The sequence below is a fragment of the Abramis brama genome (genome assembly GCF_963993115.1).
Source record: "Abramis brama genome assembly, chromosome: 9".
Taxonomy (NCBI): domain Eukaryota; kingdom Metazoa; phylum Chordata; class Actinopteri; order Cypriniformes; family Leuciscidae; genus Abramis; species Abramis brama.
The window spans coordinates 30,864,139-30,883,763 of NC_139971.1; the positions used below are offsets into that span (position 1 = coordinate 30,864,139).

General features: G+C 34.9%; 2 protein-coding genes across 4 annotated transcripts in view; one reads left to right on the plus strand and one right to left on the minus strand.

Annotated features, from left to right (window-relative positions):
* Nucleotides 1-1,970: 1,970 nt before the first annotated feature.
* Nucleotides 1,971-17,604, plus strand: LOC311089401 (1-phosphatidylinositol 4,5-bisphosphate phosphodiesterase gamma-2). 3 transcript variants are annotated; one of them, XM_084124070.1, is made up of 32 exons: nucleotides 1,971-2,050; nucleotides 2,154-2,351; nucleotides 2,931-3,122; nucleotides 3,953-4,046; nucleotides 4,166-4,213; nucleotides 4,304-4,388; nucleotides 4,549-4,632; nucleotides 4,835-4,878; nucleotides 5,012-5,084; nucleotides 5,434-5,535; nucleotides 5,635-5,753; nucleotides 5,847-5,932; nucleotides 6,718-6,835; nucleotides 6,932-7,100; nucleotides 7,286-7,321; nucleotides 7,728-7,808; nucleotides 7,929-8,000; nucleotides 8,095-8,175; nucleotides 8,304-8,476; nucleotides 9,027-9,233; nucleotides 9,367-9,486; nucleotides 9,583-9,763; nucleotides 9,853-9,891; nucleotides 11,590-11,656; nucleotides 11,818-11,975; nucleotides 12,163-12,253; nucleotides 12,447-12,662; nucleotides 14,154-14,278; nucleotides 14,640-14,760; nucleotides 14,849-15,019; nucleotides 15,405-15,487; nucleotides 16,256-17,604. In XM_084124070.1, exons 2-32 carry the CDS (start codon nucleotides 2,168-2,170, stop codon nucleotides 16,268-16,270), a joined length of 3,435 nt encoding a protein of 1,144 aa, XP_083980196.1. In that variant the 5' UTR covers nucleotides 1,971-2,050; nucleotides 2,154-2,167; the 3' UTR covers nucleotides 16,271-17,604. The 3 variants fall into 3 exon arrangements, with proteins under 3 accessions (XP_083980196.1, XP_083980195.1, XP_083980197.1); XM_084124069.1 differs by lacking the exon at nucleotides 1,971-2,050 and having other exon boundaries at nucleotides 2,075-2,351; XM_084124071.1 differs by lacking the exon at nucleotides 1,971-2,050 and having other exon boundaries at nucleotides 2,075-2,351; nucleotides 5,847-5,872.
* cmip (c-Maf inducing protein) overlaps nucleotides 16,671-19,625 on the minus strand; it is a 37,041-nt gene continuing 34,086 nt past the window's right edge. The window contains exon 21 of the mRNA XM_084124072.1: nucleotides 16,671-19,468. Coding sequence (XP_083980198.1) covers nucleotides 19,415-19,468 — 54 coding nt within the window. The 3' untranslated portion in view covers nucleotides 16,671-19,414. The remainder of the gene's footprint in view (nucleotides 19,469-19,625) is intronic.

Genomic DNA, 19,625 nt, shown 5'->3' on the forward strand with positions numbered 1-19,625 from the left:
TTCTAGCCATCCAAACACAGCCCTGTGGCCAGTTGCATAAACTGTTAAGACTAGTCTTACAAGTTAGTCATCCAATTTTATTCTTTAAGACTGTTAATAACTTTTTAAAGTCAGTAACATAAAAACGTAGATTGGTCTAATTTGACAGCGAACAGTAAGACTGATTACCCCTAACTAACTTCTAGTTGATCATACTAGTTCTTAAGACACAGTCTTAACATAATGGCTATGTTTATGCAACCTATGTCTAGGCTAAAACAAGGCAAAATGTGGGCAGTGAAAATGTAATAAACGTCTAACCATAGCCCAAGAATAGAAGCACAAAGAGCATGTCATAGAAATGAAACCAAACACCTTGTAATCACTAGAAGTGAGCTACTCATAACTGGACTATATCAGGTCTAGTTAACTTAGACTGTGAAATGACGGCTATTGCTTGCTGGGCAAATTTGCTTCCGTTTAAATTTATTTGTACTATATTACCATATAGTGCCGTACAAACCCCCAAAGTGATCTGTGAACTTTAAGGTTTATCAATAATTCGAGTGATTCTATGATTCTAGTTTAGGAGCAGAAACAAACAAAGAAAAACAAAAGTACCAAAACTTTAACATAGATGGATGATTCTTTAACATGTAAAAAAAAAAAAAAAAAAAAAAAATTAAATGGAGCTTTTAATATATGAACAAGTAAAGTTAAAGATTATTATAACTTAAAATATCACGTTTTATTTACTGGTGTAGCGAAAACAAATTTTCAAATGCGGTGATTTTAAGACCTTGAAACCTAAATACCTATAAATGGTATTTTGTGTGTTTAGTGGGAATTTTAAAAACTAATCATGAACTAACATTTATTTTTCTGGGCTAAAATATTAAACCTTTGATTTCTCTTTACAGGCCTAACATTTAACAAACTCTGAAGATATCCTGGTTATACAGTTATGCATTTAATTTTACAATTTAGTTACATGGACACTAACACTAATAATCACAACTGTTTGTCTTTTAGTTAATCATCTCTGTGTATTAAGTTCCTGCTTGTGGTAACGTCTATGTTAGAGGTTGTGCTTTGTTTGTCTGCCTTTTTGGATTGCCAAAGACTTTTGAAACTTGATCATTGATCCTTCAACCTGATCGATATTGAGTAATCAACGATGAAGGCAGTAAAGATTTTAAAACTGAGTTTTCATTTTTTAAACGCTTGAAGGCAAAAAACGGAGAGAAAAAGATGCGTTTTCAAACGAAAACGTATTGATGTGGACAAGGCCTAAGATGAACCAACCCCATGATTTTGATGATTCTAACATCTAAACTTGCTTTGCCGGTAACAGAGGGTGTGGGTGGATGCTGTTTTGCACAAACTGAACCACACTTGACAACTGTTAGTTGAGAAAATTGCACATCAGACATCTCTCACAATCTCTCTCCTTCCAGTAAAATCCACTTCTTTTAACCAATTCTTTTTTTGTTCTTCACCCCCTGGTTTTAAAGCAATGTTTGCGCCACTTACAAATCTTACACGATTTTAAATTTCTGCTTAAAAAGAGAGCTTTCTAAATATTGGTTTGGAGGCCTGCGGTCTCATTAATACGGATGTTTACTTAATATTGCATTTAAATCAATCCACAGGTAACTCAATGAAGATGATTTGGGTATTTATTTTCTCTCATCCTCTGGAAATCTTTGCTTTTCATCATAGGAAATTAGAAAGCAGTTTATGCCATGCACAGGATGTGATTTTTTTCAAGACCTGGTCTGGAGAATAACCAATAGAAATCTTCTTGTTATTTCTCAGTTTGATTTGTGCATTTGAACTGGAAGATAAGTCTGAATATAGGCTACATTACATGAATAATCTAACTTTTAACGCTGTTTTCATAAATATCTTTTTTTTTTTAAGAGTGTAGTTTCTGAAAAGCCTGTGTCGAGAATGATGCAAAAGTGGTTTATGCCACAGGATGTGTTTTTTTCTCAAGACCTGGTTGGACAATAACCACTTGACGTCATCTTGTAATTTTTCAGACTGATTTGTGCACAGAAACTGGAAGGTAAGTGCATCTGGACATAGGCTACATTACATGAATAATCTAACATTTAACACAATATTGCTTTCATAAGTATAAAATATAGATATTTTTAAAACATTATCAGTGTCAGATGCAGTGATGATGGGTGTCAATGAGCGGGATGAGCTAATAGAGGACGAGAGGAGTCGGATTATTGAGCATCTGCAGACAGGTACTGAAATGATGGTGTATCAGCAGAAGGCTGAGAGACTCACTGTCCAGGTCATGATGGAGACCATGCAGGTGGCCTTGATACGCTCCGGCAACAGGATAGTCACAGTGTGTAAGTTTCTTACTTAAATTTAGGCTTGGCACAATGCAGTGTTTAAGCTAAATCATTAAAACAAATGATTGAATCAAACAGAGTAATGCTTTTTAAAATAGCAGTTTTATTATTGTAGAATTACTAAAGTGTTAAAATTAAATTACTTAAGCTCTAATTTCACTAACTCATTTTTCAGAAACCTTATCTCCTGGTTTCACAGACAAGGCTTAAGCATAGTCCCAGACTAAAATACATGTTTGAGCTGAAAGCAACTTGCACTGATATATCTTAAAATATGTCAGTGCCATTGTTTTGTCTCAACCAGTTAAGTTGCACACCAGTTATGTTTTTTTCTTCCCTAAGACATGTTTATAAAAGCTATTATATGTTCAAATTGAACTTTTTAAATGTCCTAATTGAATTTGAATAATTTAGGCCTAATAATGGCTTAATATAAGCCCTGTCTGTGAAAACACGTGATCTTTAAGCTTATATGCAAGCACTGGTATTTAGTTATTAAAAGGAACAATTATAGGCTACTGAGGACAAAATTCACTGAATAATTGCATTATACTATATGTGTTTGTATATTTGCAGTGGACATTTTTGAGCTCAAGGAGGTTCGCCAGTGGAAGACATTCAAGGATTTCCGGCGATTTAACGAGAACAGGGGGAGTTTATTTCGAAGAATCTTTCGGCAGTCTGAAAAAGAGATTCATCAGGACAGCAAAACGTGTTTCACCATCTTCTATGGATCTGAGTTTATTTTAAAGTCACTGATTCTAAAAGGTATGCAAATGTTTCTCACACATTGTAAGTGCACAGCAAAGAGATAGGACTCTTTAAAAAAAAAAAAACCCTTCTATTTAGCAAGGATGCATTAAATTGATCAAAAGTGACAGTAAATACATTTATAATTTATGCTAAATAAATAAATGCTGTTCTTTTTAACTTTGTATTCATTAAATAATCCTAAAAAATATTGTTTTCACAAAATTATTAAGCAACACAACGGTTTTCTAATGAAGTTGGTAGCCTATTTTTGGTTGACCACAGAAGTCTCGCTGGTTAAGCTAGCTAAAAAAAACACAATAAAATGCTGGTAAACAACAGCTTTGCTAGCAAGTTCTCTTACCGGAATGGTCCCCATGGAGTACAGTATGTCTTCAAGTGTACCGTGGGGAACAATCATGATTTGCTTTTTGCAACCGTCTCACCACTTCATTATGATAGTGTTGATGTGCTTATTCTGTGATGATACTCAGCTAACTGTAACAGGGAATGTTCTCAGAACTTTCGCTAGCATTATGGTAAGGTTGGTTCTCTCAAATTTATGAACAAACGTCCTGTAATTAATAAAATATTTGTTCAAAGTTATTTGGTCTTTAATTATGTTTTCATTTATGTATTTAGGCTACATCGTTCATGTAACGTTTTTACCTGAAACGTTAGTTGGATGTTAAAAACCGCCAAACGGTTTTTGAATGTTATTACTGGTTCAGAGAACATTCAAAAGTAACTTTTCCATTATGTTTGCAAAATGATAAAATGGAATGTTCGCATAACCAAAAACATTTTTAAAAGAAGAAAATATTTTGTTGGGCATTTGTCTTCCATAGCTGATTCAGTGGAGGATGCAGAAAAATGGCTGACAGGACTGGAGTTACTCAGACAGGAGACACTGGTGGCTCACTCACCAGAAATTATAGAGAGGTACACACACACACACACACACACACACACACACTTACAGAGAGTGTACCTTATCTATCTATGAACCATAACCCAAATCATTATGTTTGTTTCATTCTCTGTTTTCCCTCTTACTGTAGTTGGCTGAGAAAACAGATGTACTCGGTTGATCAGACAAAGAAAAATAGGTTCTCCTCTTTCTCTTTCACCTGCTTATCCAGTTTCATTGCAGCTTATCACCCAGTCTCACTGTAGTCATCTGTTTCTTTTTCTCACAGCATCACCCTGAAAGAGCTCAAGTCTCTCTTGCCACAAATGAACTTCTTTGTGCCAGGTGGACGTTTTCTGGAGGAAAGATTTGTGGTACAAATAATACTGAAAGCATATCACTGAATTCTACATTTTACGTTAATGCATTCGGCAGCAACTCAAGATGTACATTTTATTTACTCCCTAAAGAGTAGATTTATTTTTTTTGCTTAAAAACACATTCAACATGTAAGTCTGAATGTTGCATTTTCAGGAGGTGGGAGCAAAAGATTATGTCCTGGATTTTCAGCAGTTTAACAAATTCTACAATCTTTTAGTATTTGAAAACCAGAAGATGGTGAGTGCGCAATTACGTTTTGTTTTTGTTTTGTTGTTGTACTTTTTTATTAAATTCTTATTTGATTATCTGTTCCATTTTATATGAATGTTATTTGTATTATTGAATGGAACATTTACTTGTTTTAAACATGATATAAATATTTAAGGGAAGTTAATTGTCAAGGCTAATTTATATTATTATTATTTTAATCATTTATTAGTTGCTAGAAGAGTTTGAAAGGGGGCCTGCCGCTTTCACAATGAGGTAAGTGGTTCAGTTTGGTGCTTTAAATGGGCCATATCATGAGAAATTTAATTTTACTTTTTCTACTATTTAAATAAACAAGTTAATTGTACCATGAGAACCATATTTACTTTTTCTATGTATTTCTCTGCAGTAATACTGATAGGCCTGAATCTTCTGTACTTCCCCTCTATGATTTTCAAAACTTTCTTTTAAATAGACAGAAGGTAAGACTAATGTATATTATCTTTTATCTAGCTAGCCTACTGTGCAAAATGTTTGGGTCAGTAAGATTTTTTTAATGTATTTGAATTAAGCTCACCAAGGCTGTATTTATTTGATATTGTGAATACTGTGAAATATTAAATATTATAATTTAAAATAACAGTTTTCTATTTTTATATATTTTAAAATGTATTTTATTCCTTTGATTACAAAGCTGAATTTTCAGCATCATTACTCCAGTCTTCAGTGTCACATGATCCTTCAGTAATCCTATTGATTTGGTGCTCAAGAAACATGTTGAAAATTAATATTTCATTAAAAATGAGCTCTACTTTTTTTTTCTGTCTGTAGGAGGACTGGGCCAAAGATTTTAATAAGGTACAAGAGTTGATGACCATCTTCATCGATGACACCATGAGGAAGTCCAATAACCCAAAGATTACTGCTGGAGAGGTACAGGCTACAGAGATCTGTTTAGTTTGACTTCCTCACACCAAATAAATCTTTTTCTGCACCTAAACAAATCAATGCAATTTCTCTCTGTCTTTCTAGTTCCTCAGTTTTCTCTTCTCCAAAGAAAACTCAATTTGGGATGAGAAGTTCTCAGAGATTTGCCCACTCGACATGAACAATCCTCTGTCTCACTACTGGATCTACTCTTCTCACAACACGTCAGTGCTGCTGTTCTTCATGCTCATGACACACATGCCTCCTCGTCATGATGAACTTCCTGTGTTACTTCATGTGTTTTGCTTTTTTCACAGATATTTAACTGGAGATCAACTGCGCAGTGAGTCCTCAACAGAAGCTTATGTGCGCAGCCTGAGGCTCGGCTGCCGCTGTATTGAGCGTCAGTGTGTTTCTCAGACATTTTCTTCTAAACTTTATATTTGTATTCCAGTTTTGCTTCATATGCATGTAAGGATTAATGTTGAATAATACAATTTTAGTGGTACCAAGATTTTTAGTTGTTTGGAAACTTTAATATTGTATGGTTATAATCAGTGTTGAGGAAAGTTACTTTTAAAAGTAATGTATCACAATATTGCAAAAATAAACTAATTACGTTACTTATTTACTTTTTATAGAAAGTAATTACTTTTGCGTTACTTTTACTCACCTGGCTGAGGCTCGTTCTCTTCTAGCCCTTGCAGTTGTTTTTTACTTAGAAATGCTTTTTTGCAAGTGTTTAACGCAGTAAACAAAGCCTATATTACATACATTTACATTTTCTTTTAAAAACACATTTAGAATATTATTATTTTCTGACCACTTGGAATATTTCCTGACCCCTAGAGCTATGTGTACCATACTAATGATCTCTTAACATTAAAGGGATATTTCACCCACAATCTCACCCTTGAGATTTGAGGTTGTTCCAAACCTGTATGAGTTTCTTTCTTCTGTTGAACACAAAAGATGTTATTCTAAAGAATGTTGGTAATCAAACAGTTGACGGTAGCCATTGACTTCCATAGTAGGAAAAAATACTATGGAAGTCAATGGCTACCGTCAACTGTTTGATTACGTAATGCATATTACTTGTAATGTGTTACCTCCAAAACTGGTTAAAATTAATATTGTTTTATATCAGGCCCTATGTTATGTTATGTTTTTTTTGTGTGTTTAATGCAGTGGACTGCTGGAGTGGTCCAGATGAACCTGTCATCTACCATGGTCGGACCATGACCTCCAAGATAAAATTTAAGGATGCGGTGGAGGCCATCAATGATCATGCTTTCATAACATCTGAGTTAGTCATCAACAACAACAAAACACATTCAATGACATTGTCACTGTGCATTGTAAATGTAACATTCAACACTCTTATTTGAATTCCTTTTGGCAGGTATCCTGTGGTGCTGTCCATAGAAGAACACTGTGACATCAGGCAACAGAAAATGATGGCTCAGATGTTAAGAGATGTTTTCCAGGACAAGCTTCTGACCGAGCCACTGGATCCAGAGGCACAACATCTACCCTCACCAAACCAGCTGAAGGGCAAGATCATCATCAAGGTAGAAAAAACCTTCAGATTTGTCCGTTCATGTGGTTGAACCAACTTTATTAAAAGGAAAAACTGCTTCAGTTTCCAATGTAACATGATTCATGAAGATTTCAGTGTCATGACAGACTGAGAATATCATTTTTTTAGTTTCATCATTGTTACAGTGCATGATTATCTATTTATTCTCTCCAACAGCACCAAAAAATAAAAGAGAGCGATCACACTGATAAGGTATCTACAAAACACGACACCCTCCCAAATAGAGCTCTGAATGAAAGCAGCTGCTTATCTCATCCATGTAAAAACCAACCTAATGTTTAAACTACATCCAGCTCTGATTTGTTTTTCAAAGCTAATATTCAGTAGATGAACTTGCAAACTTAATTAAATAATCCTAGTCACCTTGGTGATTTACAGTATTTTTGTGTATACACTGATGCACACTGTCGTTGTATGTGGGTGTGACAGAAAATGGAAAGATCAAACTGATTACACATTAGAACGGATCTCATTTAATGTCTTTCCTCTTTCCAGCATATATCTAACTGAATAAATGCACATTTATGCGCATGAGTGTTTTTTGCATTCGTTTTTTAACATACAGTATGTCATATGTAATTTTATTTGCTCTGAACAGCTGGAGGAAGAAAAGGGAAATGCGGCTGTGAAAAGAAAATTAGACAGCTTCAAGAAAATTGGAAACGCTTACAGAGAGAAGGTGCATATGTTTTAAACATCTTTATTTGTATTTTCCGTTAAACCATTTTAAAAATAAGTGTCAAAAGAACTGAATGAGGTTTTACTGGGCGGTTTTTCATATTTTCACATTTCAACGCAGATAAGAAATGCTAAAGAAAACAGTGTAGTGGAGAAGGAAGGCGAGCTTTGCATCTGGGATTCAATAGATAAGGTGTTTTCAATTAATTTAAATGCAATCTGCTTTTTTTGCTGTCCCTTATTCATAGTCAGATAATTCATAATATCTATATTTTTTTCTAATGTAGAGGTTTTACAAGCATGACTGTGTGATCTTGGATAATAAGCTGTACTATTCAGAAGAGAAGTGGGAGGAAGACAGTACTGAGGTATGGGAAGAAGATTACAATCATTGTCTTTGTAAAGACCAATCAGTTCAACTCCTGTTAAAAAACAAGCCACTTTGAGAAATTGTTCACTCATGAACTCTTTTTTTGCTGTTGTTGGAAACATTCAGGACGGTTCAGACCTGTACCAGTCAGAGACCTGGTTTCATGGACGGCTGGCCGGGGGCAGAACAACCGCTGAAAAACTCCTGTGTGATTTCTGTAAAGGGAAGGATGGAAAAGATGGAACGTTTCTGGTGCGAGAGAGTGACACATTCATCAGAACCTACAGTATCTCCCTCTGGTACTCTGCACATCCTTTCATTACTCTTATGCTTTTTTTAAAATTTATTTTTAAAAGGTTTAAAGCTGGGTCCTAATTGCATTTTTAAGTTCTATATATATATATATATATATATAATATATACATACAGTGGGGAATATATATATATATATATATATATATATATATATATATATACAGTATATATATATATATATATATATATATATATATATATATATATATAATATATACATACAGTGGGGAATATATATATATATATATATATATATATATATATATATATATATATATATATACAGTATATATATATATATATACAGTATATATATATATATATATATATATATATATTCATTATAGACTACCATAAAAATTATAGACCCTTAATTTCTTTGTAAGTGGGCAACTTACAAAATCAGCAGGGGATCAAACAATTATTTTCCCCACTGTATACTGTTAAAATGTTCCTTAGACTGATAATTTTCACAAAGAGAAATAATGCAAATAGAAAATGTTGAAATAATAATATACTGTATGCTCTCTATAGGACGAGTGGGAGAATTCGGCACTACAGAATCTTCTGGTCCTCAGAAAATGGTCACACGTCCTTCTTCTTGACAAACAAGCAGTGTTTTCCAAGTATGTGTGCCTTGATCGAGCATTATAGACGAAATCTGATTGAGTATGATGGATTCAACTTGTGTCTTACGAGATTCCTACCTCGGCTCAATTATGTGTCTCACCACCAAATGGGGTAAGAAGAAAACATGAATTTCAAATTAGATCTTTAAAACACTTATTCATACACAGAAATTTCAATGACATAACCTTTTTTTGTCACGGAAACTAGTAGAAACATCTGGAGATGTTTGTGTTGTTGTCTTTAGGTGGTTTTACAGTAACCTGAGTCGAGCCGAAGCAGAAGACTATCTTCTGAGGATCCCTGGAGATGGAGCCTTCCTCATCAGACAGAGAGAAGAGCCTGACTCCTTTGCACTTTCAATCAGGTTCCTTAGTTGTTTTCCTTTTTATTTCCTTACTATCCTCATAGAAACTTACTTTTTTTCTCTGTATGTATCTTAATTTGTTTATTTGTTACTCAGAGTTGAAGGGGATATCAAGCACTATCTGATATACAAATACAACAACAAGTATGTGCTGGCAGACGCCTACGAGTTTTTTAGCCTTGAAGACATGGTCAGGTGTTTCCGTGAGCATGTTTTTCAAGACAAGATAAAACTACGCTACCCTGTAACACCACAATTAGTGGAGCGCTTCTATATGGTGAGAGAAGAGCCACAGAGCCACTTCATATTTCTATAGGAGATACAACAATTGTGACCATATACAAACTGTAACTTTTTCCTTTGCAGGAGGATCTCTCAACATATGATAGTGAGCTGTACAGTGAGGTATGTTTGGCCCTAAAAAGTATTTGGAAACTTATAATAAGTTTATAATATCCTACATTTTAAGGGTATCTTAAAATGTAGGATAGTATAACCTTATACATACTAAAATAATTAAATAATTGATATTGAGTATATTAATTAATATGATATATTTATTATATTTCTAAAATAATTATATTATATAAAATAAAATTATATATATAGTACCTGTCAAAAACATGTTTGGAAACATTACATGTTTTGAAAGAAGACTCTTATGCTAACCAAGGCTACATTTATTGCATCAAAAATAAATTAAAATCATCAATATTGTGAAATAAGATTACAATTTAAAATAATTTTCTATTTAATTTTTTATTTATTTTATTACTTATTCCTGTGACCATTTTTATCATCATTACACCAGTCTTCAGTGTCACATAATCTGTCACGTACTGCTCTGAGACAAGGTTGAGGATCCAAATGCAGTTTTATTGAAAGGGTAATCGTAGTCGAAAACAGGCAAGAGGTCAGAGCACAGTAAATCAGTCCAATCAAATCCAGAGGGTGAGACAGGAACGGGAAAACCAGGAAACAGGCAGATATCAAAAACCAGGAACATGGAAAACAGTGGAGTGTAAACAACTAACAATCTATCAAACACCATATAAACAAACAGTCAGGGGGCGGAGAAATACATAACTGAACTAATTGACAGAACACAGACAAAGACAGAAATCAAAACAGACTGACAATATGACATGATCCTTCAGAAATCATTCCAAAATGCTGCTTACCTACTCAAGAAACATTTATTTTTATTACTATTATCATTATTATTATTATTTTTTACTGCTAAACATTTTTGTGGAAACAATGATACCATTCAAACATTGGGGTAAGATTAAAAACAGAAAGAAATTAATACTTTAGTCATCAAAGATGCATTACACTGATCAAAAGTGACAGTGAAGATGTTTAATATTACAGAAGATTTCTATTTAGTAAATGCTTTAATAAATTTAATAAATACATTTAATAAATGCAAACTTTCTATTAATCAAAAAAGCCTGAAAAAGTATCAACATTTCCACAAAAATTAAGCAGTACATCTGTTTTCACCATTGATAATAATAAAAATAAGAAATGCTTTTTGAGCACCAAATCAGCATATTAGAATGATTTCTGAAGGATCAGGTGACACTGAATTCAGCTTTGCATCACAGGAATAAATTACATTTTAAATATATATTCAAATAGAAAACAGTTATTTTAATTTGTAATAATATTTCACAATATTTTACTGTATTTTTGAGAAAATAAATGCAGCATTGGGGAGCAAAAGAGACTTATTTCAAAACCATATATTTTTTTAAATGTTTTCAAACTTTTCACAGTTAAATGTAAAATGTATGTATGTAAATGTAGTATTAACATATTATTGAGTAAAATATTATTATTTGAGAAACTTTACATACATAATCAATTATTTAAATCAATTATTTTTAATATTATTAGGCATCTGACATGCATTTACTAAAAATAATTGATTAAAATCATTGCATCTATTTAATGTGAATTTATATAAGTAACATTATATACTTGTATACTTATATACTTGTATAAAATATATTTATTTACAAAGTATTCAAATACAAATGTATGTAGGCTACTGTATACATATTTATATATTTGAATTGAGCTCAGTGATTGTTTCAGATCGCTGAAGACAATCCCTTAGGTGTGCAATGTAAAGGTGTGGTGGACATCTTGAAGTGTAATGTTGGTAAGAGTTTCTTTGTCACCTGTGTGAATTGATTGTACACACACACACTTTGCTTAGTTGTGACTTGCATAAAAAAACTCACCAATTCTCATCAGATACTGTATGGTTAACAAAATATAAATTAAGACTCTTTCTTGTTGATTTTAATGGGTTCTCCTCAGCTCGCAAAGCCAAATATGCCAGACACCTCGTGGTGACCCTAATGAACAAGGAGAATTTGAGGCAAACCGAGTTCACGTGTGAGATCTTGGAGGAGGTGGACGAATGGTACCAGGTGATTCTCAACATCATCCAAAGAGAGCAGAGTTTGGAGAAAGCGGTTTGTATATCTGTCTTTCACAAAAGATGCCACACAAACTCACATTCATGTTTCTGTTTTTGTGCTTGATTATGAAATATAGTGTACTGTATTTTTCTGCATATATTTATATAGTTTTGATGACTGATAAGTCCTGTGAATAATAGAATATCTGTGCTGACAATATCTTCCTTGCTTCTCAAAATAGAGAATATCAGAAATGGAGTCCAAAACCAACATAGCTATTGAGATGTCAGACATGGTGGTGTACTGTCAATCTGTCAAAAAGAACACATCTGGTATGTAATTTCCAGAACATTGCATGAGCGAAACATGACAAACAAACTACAATGAAAAGCATCTGTACTGTATCAAACACATCAACATTAAGCAAAACAATTTCAAGGCCACATTTAAAACATTCCAGAAATGTTTTGAGGTGAGTGAACCGGACATTTCCTTTCATTTATTATTCCATTCTGCACTTTTAAGACCTCTTAGAAGAATGCAACTACAAAGAGGTTCGCTCCGTCAAGGATAACATGATTCCAAAAGAGGGGAATGAAAGTGGCATCATTCTGGAGTATAACCGCACAGCTCTCACCCGTGTGTATCCCTCCGGAACACGAGTTGATTCTTCCAACTTTGACCCTTGTCCTTCATGGAAATTAGGCTGCCAAATGGTGGCTCTCAACTTACAAACTAGTGGTACGTGAAAGAAGAGAGAGAGAGAAAGAAAAAAGTTATGCTTACCAAGGCTGCATTTATTTGTCCAAAAAAACAGTAATATTGTGAAATATTATTACTATTTAAAATAAATGTTTTCTATTTTAATATATGTTAAAATGTCATTAATTCATGTGATGGCAAAGCTGATTTTTAAGTAGCCATTTCTCCAGTCCTCAGTGTCACATGATTCTTCAGAAATTATTCCAATAGCCTATGTTGATTTGTTGGTGAAGAAAACGTTCTTATTATTATCAATGTTGAAAACAGTTGTGCTGCTTAATATTTGATAATAATACGTGATATATTTGCAGGATTCTTTGATGAATAGAAAGGTCAAAAGCACATTGTTTATTTAAAATATATTTTTTGGAACATTCTAAATGTCTTTGCTGTCACGTTTGATAAATTATTGTATTCTTGCCGAATTAAATGTATTAATTTCTTTAAAAAATTATATATATACTATATACATATATACTATATATATAAAAAATTGATGTGTGTGTATATATAACATGAATGTGTTTGTGGCTCTTCTTATCCGCTTCCAGTTATTTTAGCTGTACAAAAACAGTCCCTTATGCTGCTTGATATTGCAAATGGCTACTTGTTATATTATTTTAATTTATAATCGTAATCATAAACATATTATTTTGTAGCGCACATTTTTTAAACATCTACAGCATTTTGTTGTTTCTTCCAGTTATTTACCTGTAGCGGCAAAATAATCGGAAGTCTCCCCACACTCACAGAAATAGTTTACTTCCGCTTTGAAAAGATGGATACAATGAAAGTGAATGGGTATAGAAGCCCACGATCTCCAAAAATGCAAAAACAATGAAAGTAACAAAAGTAACTCAACTGAATCATGCACAGTTTCCAATGTTCATACATTGATGTGGGAGTAACAAACGTCGGTACTCCAGGGGGCGATAGAGGGCTATGTTAACAATTCTGTTTTGGAAAGAATGAAAGGCATAGTTCACTCAAAAATGAAAACTGTGTCATCATTTACTCACCGTCATGTTGATCCAAACCTACATGATTTTATTTATTCTATTTAACAGAAGAAGATTTTTTTTAAGAATGTTGGTTACCAGTTTTTCCCACTATGCAAGTCAATGGCTATCCTCAACTATCTGGTTACCGACATTCTTCAAATATCTTCTTTTGTGTTCAACAGAAGAAAGAAACTCATACAGGTTTGGAACAACATGAGGGCGAGTAAATGATGACAGTTTTAATTTTTGGATGAACTATCCCTTAACCACATGTGGTATTATTACTCATTATTCAGCTAGCTATAAACGTCTTGACTTTCCTGTAAGATTAATGTGAAGTTATTGCTCCACCATGACTGTACTTGACCTTAGAAGAAGAGTTTACACTAATGTCTGCTCTATGATTGTTAAACTTCAGAACCGGTTCCTATAAATGTGTCTAATAAATCTGAATGGCGTCTCTCTTCAGATAAGTTCATGCAGATGAACAGTGCTCTCTTCAGTCTGAATGGAGGCACAGGTTACGTGCTTAAACCAGTGTGGATTCGAAATCCAACCAAGAAGAAGCCTCCTAAACAAAACATCCAAATCAGAGTAAATAACCATGTTGATTCAGTATGAAGTTTTATCGAGTTCTAGAATGATGGCTGATGATACCATGTAATTTTAAAGGGCTACTGTAGTTCCAACAAAAATGAAAATTCTGTCATCAGTTACTCACCCTCGTGTTCTTCCAAACCCAGACTTTTGTTCATCTTCAGTCATATCTTTATTTGTGTTTTGATGATGAGCGAAAGTCTTCTGGGTTTGGAACGACATTAGGGCGATGAATTATTGACAGAATTTTCATTTTTGGTTGAATGATCCCTTTAAAGGAATAGGAAAGACATCATCATTTGCTAACCTTATGTCTTTCCAAAATTTTCTAAATGTAATTTTCTTTGGTTCCCCTCAGGTGATAGCAGCCAGGCATCTGCCCAATCCAGATCACATCATCAGTCCTTTTGTGCAGGTTGAGCTGTGGCCGTACACTGGAAGTCAAGCAGATGACTACAGTTTCAAGACTACTATATTAAGTAAGGAAGTGGAAAAGAGAGTTCTTGAGAAAAAAATTTGTTTTAGATTACAGTAGTGTTGTTGAATGTTGGTACTGTACCTTTACAGAGGATAATGGACTGAATCCAGTGTGGCTGGGCCCGATGAATCCACCAAAATGCTTTAAAGTAGATGAGCCGGACCTGGCCTTCCTGCGCTTTGTGGTTTTTGAGGAGGACACATTTTCTGATGCTAAGTTTCTTGCACATGCCACTTTTCCTTTCAGAGGTATTCGCTCAGGTAAATCCACCCAATGGATTTGATTTGAGCCACCAATATGCCTTGTAAATATTTCATTCTTTTAGTGAACTGACTATAGATATATAATTCAAGCATTTTGAGCATTTATCTTCCAGACTTCTAAGGGGCCGTTTACACGACACTGTTTTCAATTAAATACTGAAAACTTTTTTGGCCGTTCATTTACACGACAACAGCGTTTTCGGAAACCATTTTTGAAAATGGTGACGTCAAGCGCATGCGTATTATGTGTTCAGTGGGTTATGTGAATTAGGAGCATTGATTTTATTGCCTTTCTTTCGTAATATTGAGGCTCTTTATTTACAGTCTCCAAAGGTCTCCGAGCTGTTGGATTTCACTTCTGCTATTTTTGTCTTTTTATTAGGGTATCGGTCTGTCCCACTGAAGAACGGGTTTAATGAAAACCTAGAGCTTGCATCTCTTCTGGTGCATGTACAGCAGTTTGAGGTGAGAAACACACACAAACTGATTTCTTTCTCTTAGGGCCTCATTTATAAAACGTGCAGATTTGATCTTAGGGTGTGCGTACGCTTAAATCCACGCCAACGTTCATATTTATAAAAACGGTCTTTGACGTCACGCCAGAGTCCAAGCAGACGTACACACTTTTCCTTGTGGCAGTGTCGGTGTACTGCAGGTATTTGAAAATCGAAGCAATTCTTGCCGCTTGCCGTTCTCAAGTAAAGGATTTGGATGTTGACTGGTGCTTTCATATGTTAATGACAGTTTTCCATTTATTGTATGTGAACAGTGATGTTTGCAGCACCCCAAAAAAATAGATACAGCTTCCGAAGACTTTGAAAATAGAGCAGAAGTTATTTATTTAATGCACTAATGCAGGGTGACTGGGCAGACCATGTAAATGTGAGCAGTCATGTTAATGTATTCAGGAGGATTATGTTAGAATAAGCTGTATTACTAGCACCTTGGATTTAATAAAGACATTTTAAGATTAATGAACATTAAAGGGATAGTTCACCCAAAAATTTAAATCCTGCCATTTACTCACCCTCATGTCGTTCCAAACCTGAACGAAAGTCTTGCAGGTTTAGAACGACATGAGGGTGAGTAAATGATGACAACATTTTCATTTTTGGGTGAACTAACCCTTTTTAACCTTGAGCCTGCTGATATAAAAGCAGTAACACCAGTCCAACCTACAATTTTACCACTTCCTCGTTCCAGTCAGTAATTAAAAATCTGTTTTGTCAACAGGTGCAAGGTAAATAGCAAGTCTTTACCACCAGGAAGTAGCCGACCAGTCAATGTAAATATGGACTTGACGGTCACTATGGACTTCATTGGAGAAATATATTTAACTGCTGTGATAAACAAGAATAAGATGTAAATAAACTGTATATCTATTTGTATTACATAAAAAAATATATATATATATATATATATATATATATTTATATATATATGCACATTTGTTCACTGCTCATGTTTTCTGGTTCATAATGATACAGAATTTCCTTTTCTCCCTAATGCATCCTTACATCTCAAAATGACATCACGGTAAAAAACGGGTACATATGTTGGGAATATAAAAAAACCCAATTTTTTCAAACAAATGGCTAAACTAGTGAATGTAAAGGTAAAATGCATCAATAAAAAAAGCTTTGAAAGCTTTCTATTTGAAACATATTCACAGACAGTTTATTTTGATTGAAACTGGTTCACATATTAGGCTTATTTTCCTGTTGAAGGTTGTGTGTTCTCATTACAACAGCCACAGAGCAGCAGCAGCAACCCAGCTGTAGATAGAAGCAGAAAACACAGAAGAAATAAGGGCAGCAGTTCTATCTGCAAAAAAACTCCAGGAGTCATGGATAATGTAGTTCATTCTGTATGTACACGCCTGTGCCGCAGGGGCCGCGAGGACCCCAGCCACATCATATTAAGACTCAGTCTCAATTCAACATTACAAAAAGCACTTTTCAAAGAAAAGAAGAAAAATAAAAGCTGAAATTAATGAGACATTATATGTTGATAAGGAGACATTGGAAACACAGATAGCACAGTGAGCTCCACAGGATATTACAAATTAATCAGGAAACAGTTGACTGAAGTATAAACTGGATTTCCACCCCAATAGATTAGCCATCAGTTCAAAGCGATGGCTTCTTTTTTAACAAAATGAAGGCTGGGGGAAACCCAGCCCCCCTAATCCTTCCCCGCACAGAGAAAAATGGTCCACTGTTTGGACTGAAGACCATTACAAAGTGTCAGTCACATTACCACGGCTTGAGTTTCAGCAGTGCACAGAATGGCACAGTTTCTAGCCACTCACGAACGCACCTTATTAACACACATTCCCAATATAATCCATCGGTTTACTCCATGCACGTAAACTCTGTCCATCTTTCACTTTTAGAAACACGTATTGATCCATATGGTAAGTGGTTGAAGGGGGCTAGTGCTTTTACCCTTTATATTTAAATCCGTATGATCAAATTGCAACATGCAAAAAGAGAATTAAACATACAAAAGAAACAAAACAGGCAACAAAAATGGATTAAACATATCATACAGTCTAATAAAAAAAAAAGAAATAAAAAAAAGACCTGAACGCAATGACAGTACACTTGGCCTGGGGGCGGGAAGGGGAACAAAATTAGGTGACCATATGCACGCACGCATCTCAAAAAGTGAAGGCAACAAAGAGTCTCCCAAAAACACGAGAGAAAGAGAAATGGGAAATTATATACACTCATATGTACATTATACAGTATGCAAGATGGCAGGTGCCCAGTACTGAACGCCCCCCTCTGGACGGCATCTACATCTGTGTGAAATCGAATGCGCACACACCAAGCAGGACCTACAAAAACCGCTACTTTCAAGTCCGGCCACATGGACGGGGCAGCGACTCTATCTAGATATAGTTTAAAGTGGGAGTGGAGACAGACACGCCTTTGTAAACATGAAAAACTCGAGTTAGGACGGCAAATTGATTGTTTTATTTCTGACCGTCTTCATGAGATAATTTTTTTTTTTTACTACAAGATCTGTCTCATTTCTCTACAAGTCAAGATATTGTATGTAACTTATTACAGTGGTCATAAACTATACGTTCGCAGAGACGTTAATCAAAACAAAGCGAGAAAATGAAATATAAAAAGGTTAAACTGCATAACATCGCACAAATCTTGGCTCGATTTGATATAAATATGAGGAACATTGTCAACCGTTGTGGCAGGACACTCTTTGTGGACTCCTATTGACCACTAGAGGCAAAGTCTACAGAGAATAATAAAGCCTATTAATCTGTTTAAAAGTCCATAATGTTTCTATGTACAACTTAACTGACTTTCCTCAGAGTTGCTAGGTGATGCAATCTTTTACAGAAAATGTTTTAGGCACCATCTTGGTTCAGTACGTTTGACAAAAGTACTTAATAAAAGAAAAAAAGGACCAGAAGGGGGGGAGGGGGCTCATAAATACAAAGTAGTCCCAGACTACTTCCTGGACGACGTTCTCTTAAATATGGGTGTGAAATTAAAATTACACTGTACAATGTGGCTAAAAAAGGAGAGATAAGAAAAAAGGAAAAGAAAATGACAAACAAAAACTTTTTTTTTTTGAGAGAGAGAGAGAGAGAAGCCCCTGAAATGTTTGCATTAAAAATGGGGATACGTCGATTTTCTTTACAAACACACATATGAAAGCAGTGTATGGAAAAATATGCTTATTCAAGTTGATAAAAAATGATTTTCAGAGCGATAGAGATATAGAGATGAACATGTCAAGAAGTGAACATCGTTAACAGACACATTATACACAAAAAATCTCTGTGAGGATGCAAAAATGACAGATTTTGATCCGACAGGACCAAGCACACATGTAACAAGAGCGGGAAAAGAAAACGAAAAAACGATGTGGAAATTGGCTTTCCACAAAGGAGGTGATATCAAAACTGTACTGGAATGTGGCTCTGAATATTCAGGCCTTCACCAGACGCTGGTACCACAGGGGAATTGGCTCCAGGTGGTTCAAGGAGAAAGGGAGAAATCAACTGTGTCTTCTATGGGGACAAAAAAAGAGACGCCAGTTATAGGTTAAAACGAGGGACATGGTTCCTCTGAGGGGGTTTGAGATAAAGGCGAGAACGAGATAAAGTCCCCAGGCGATGTCGCTAGAAAGGTTCCTGTGCTGTCTGATGATGTCACGGGACATATTCTTGCATTGTGATGCCGCTACAAAGAGCGTCCTCAGATTCGGATGAGACACTAGATGATTCTTAAACGTTTATGATATCATAAGAAGGTCCTTGTCGTTTGAATGATGTTCCTATAAATACAGTCCTCGTTTCTTGATTATGTTGATGTGTCAGCGATTTCCTGTGTCTATAAACCTCCTCGAGCATTGTGTTCACCACGCCTCTGTGTAGCGAACGTCCACTTCCTTTAGATTGGGTAGTTTCGCCTGTGGGTAGGACCGGAGAGAGAGGTTTAGATATCGAGACGCTTAATGCGACATTCCAGACAGGAACATAGTTTTGGCCCAGATCCGGCCCACATCTAGTACACGTGGATTTCCACAGGTACCGGATCTGGGCCGACACCATGTTGCTGTCAGGGAT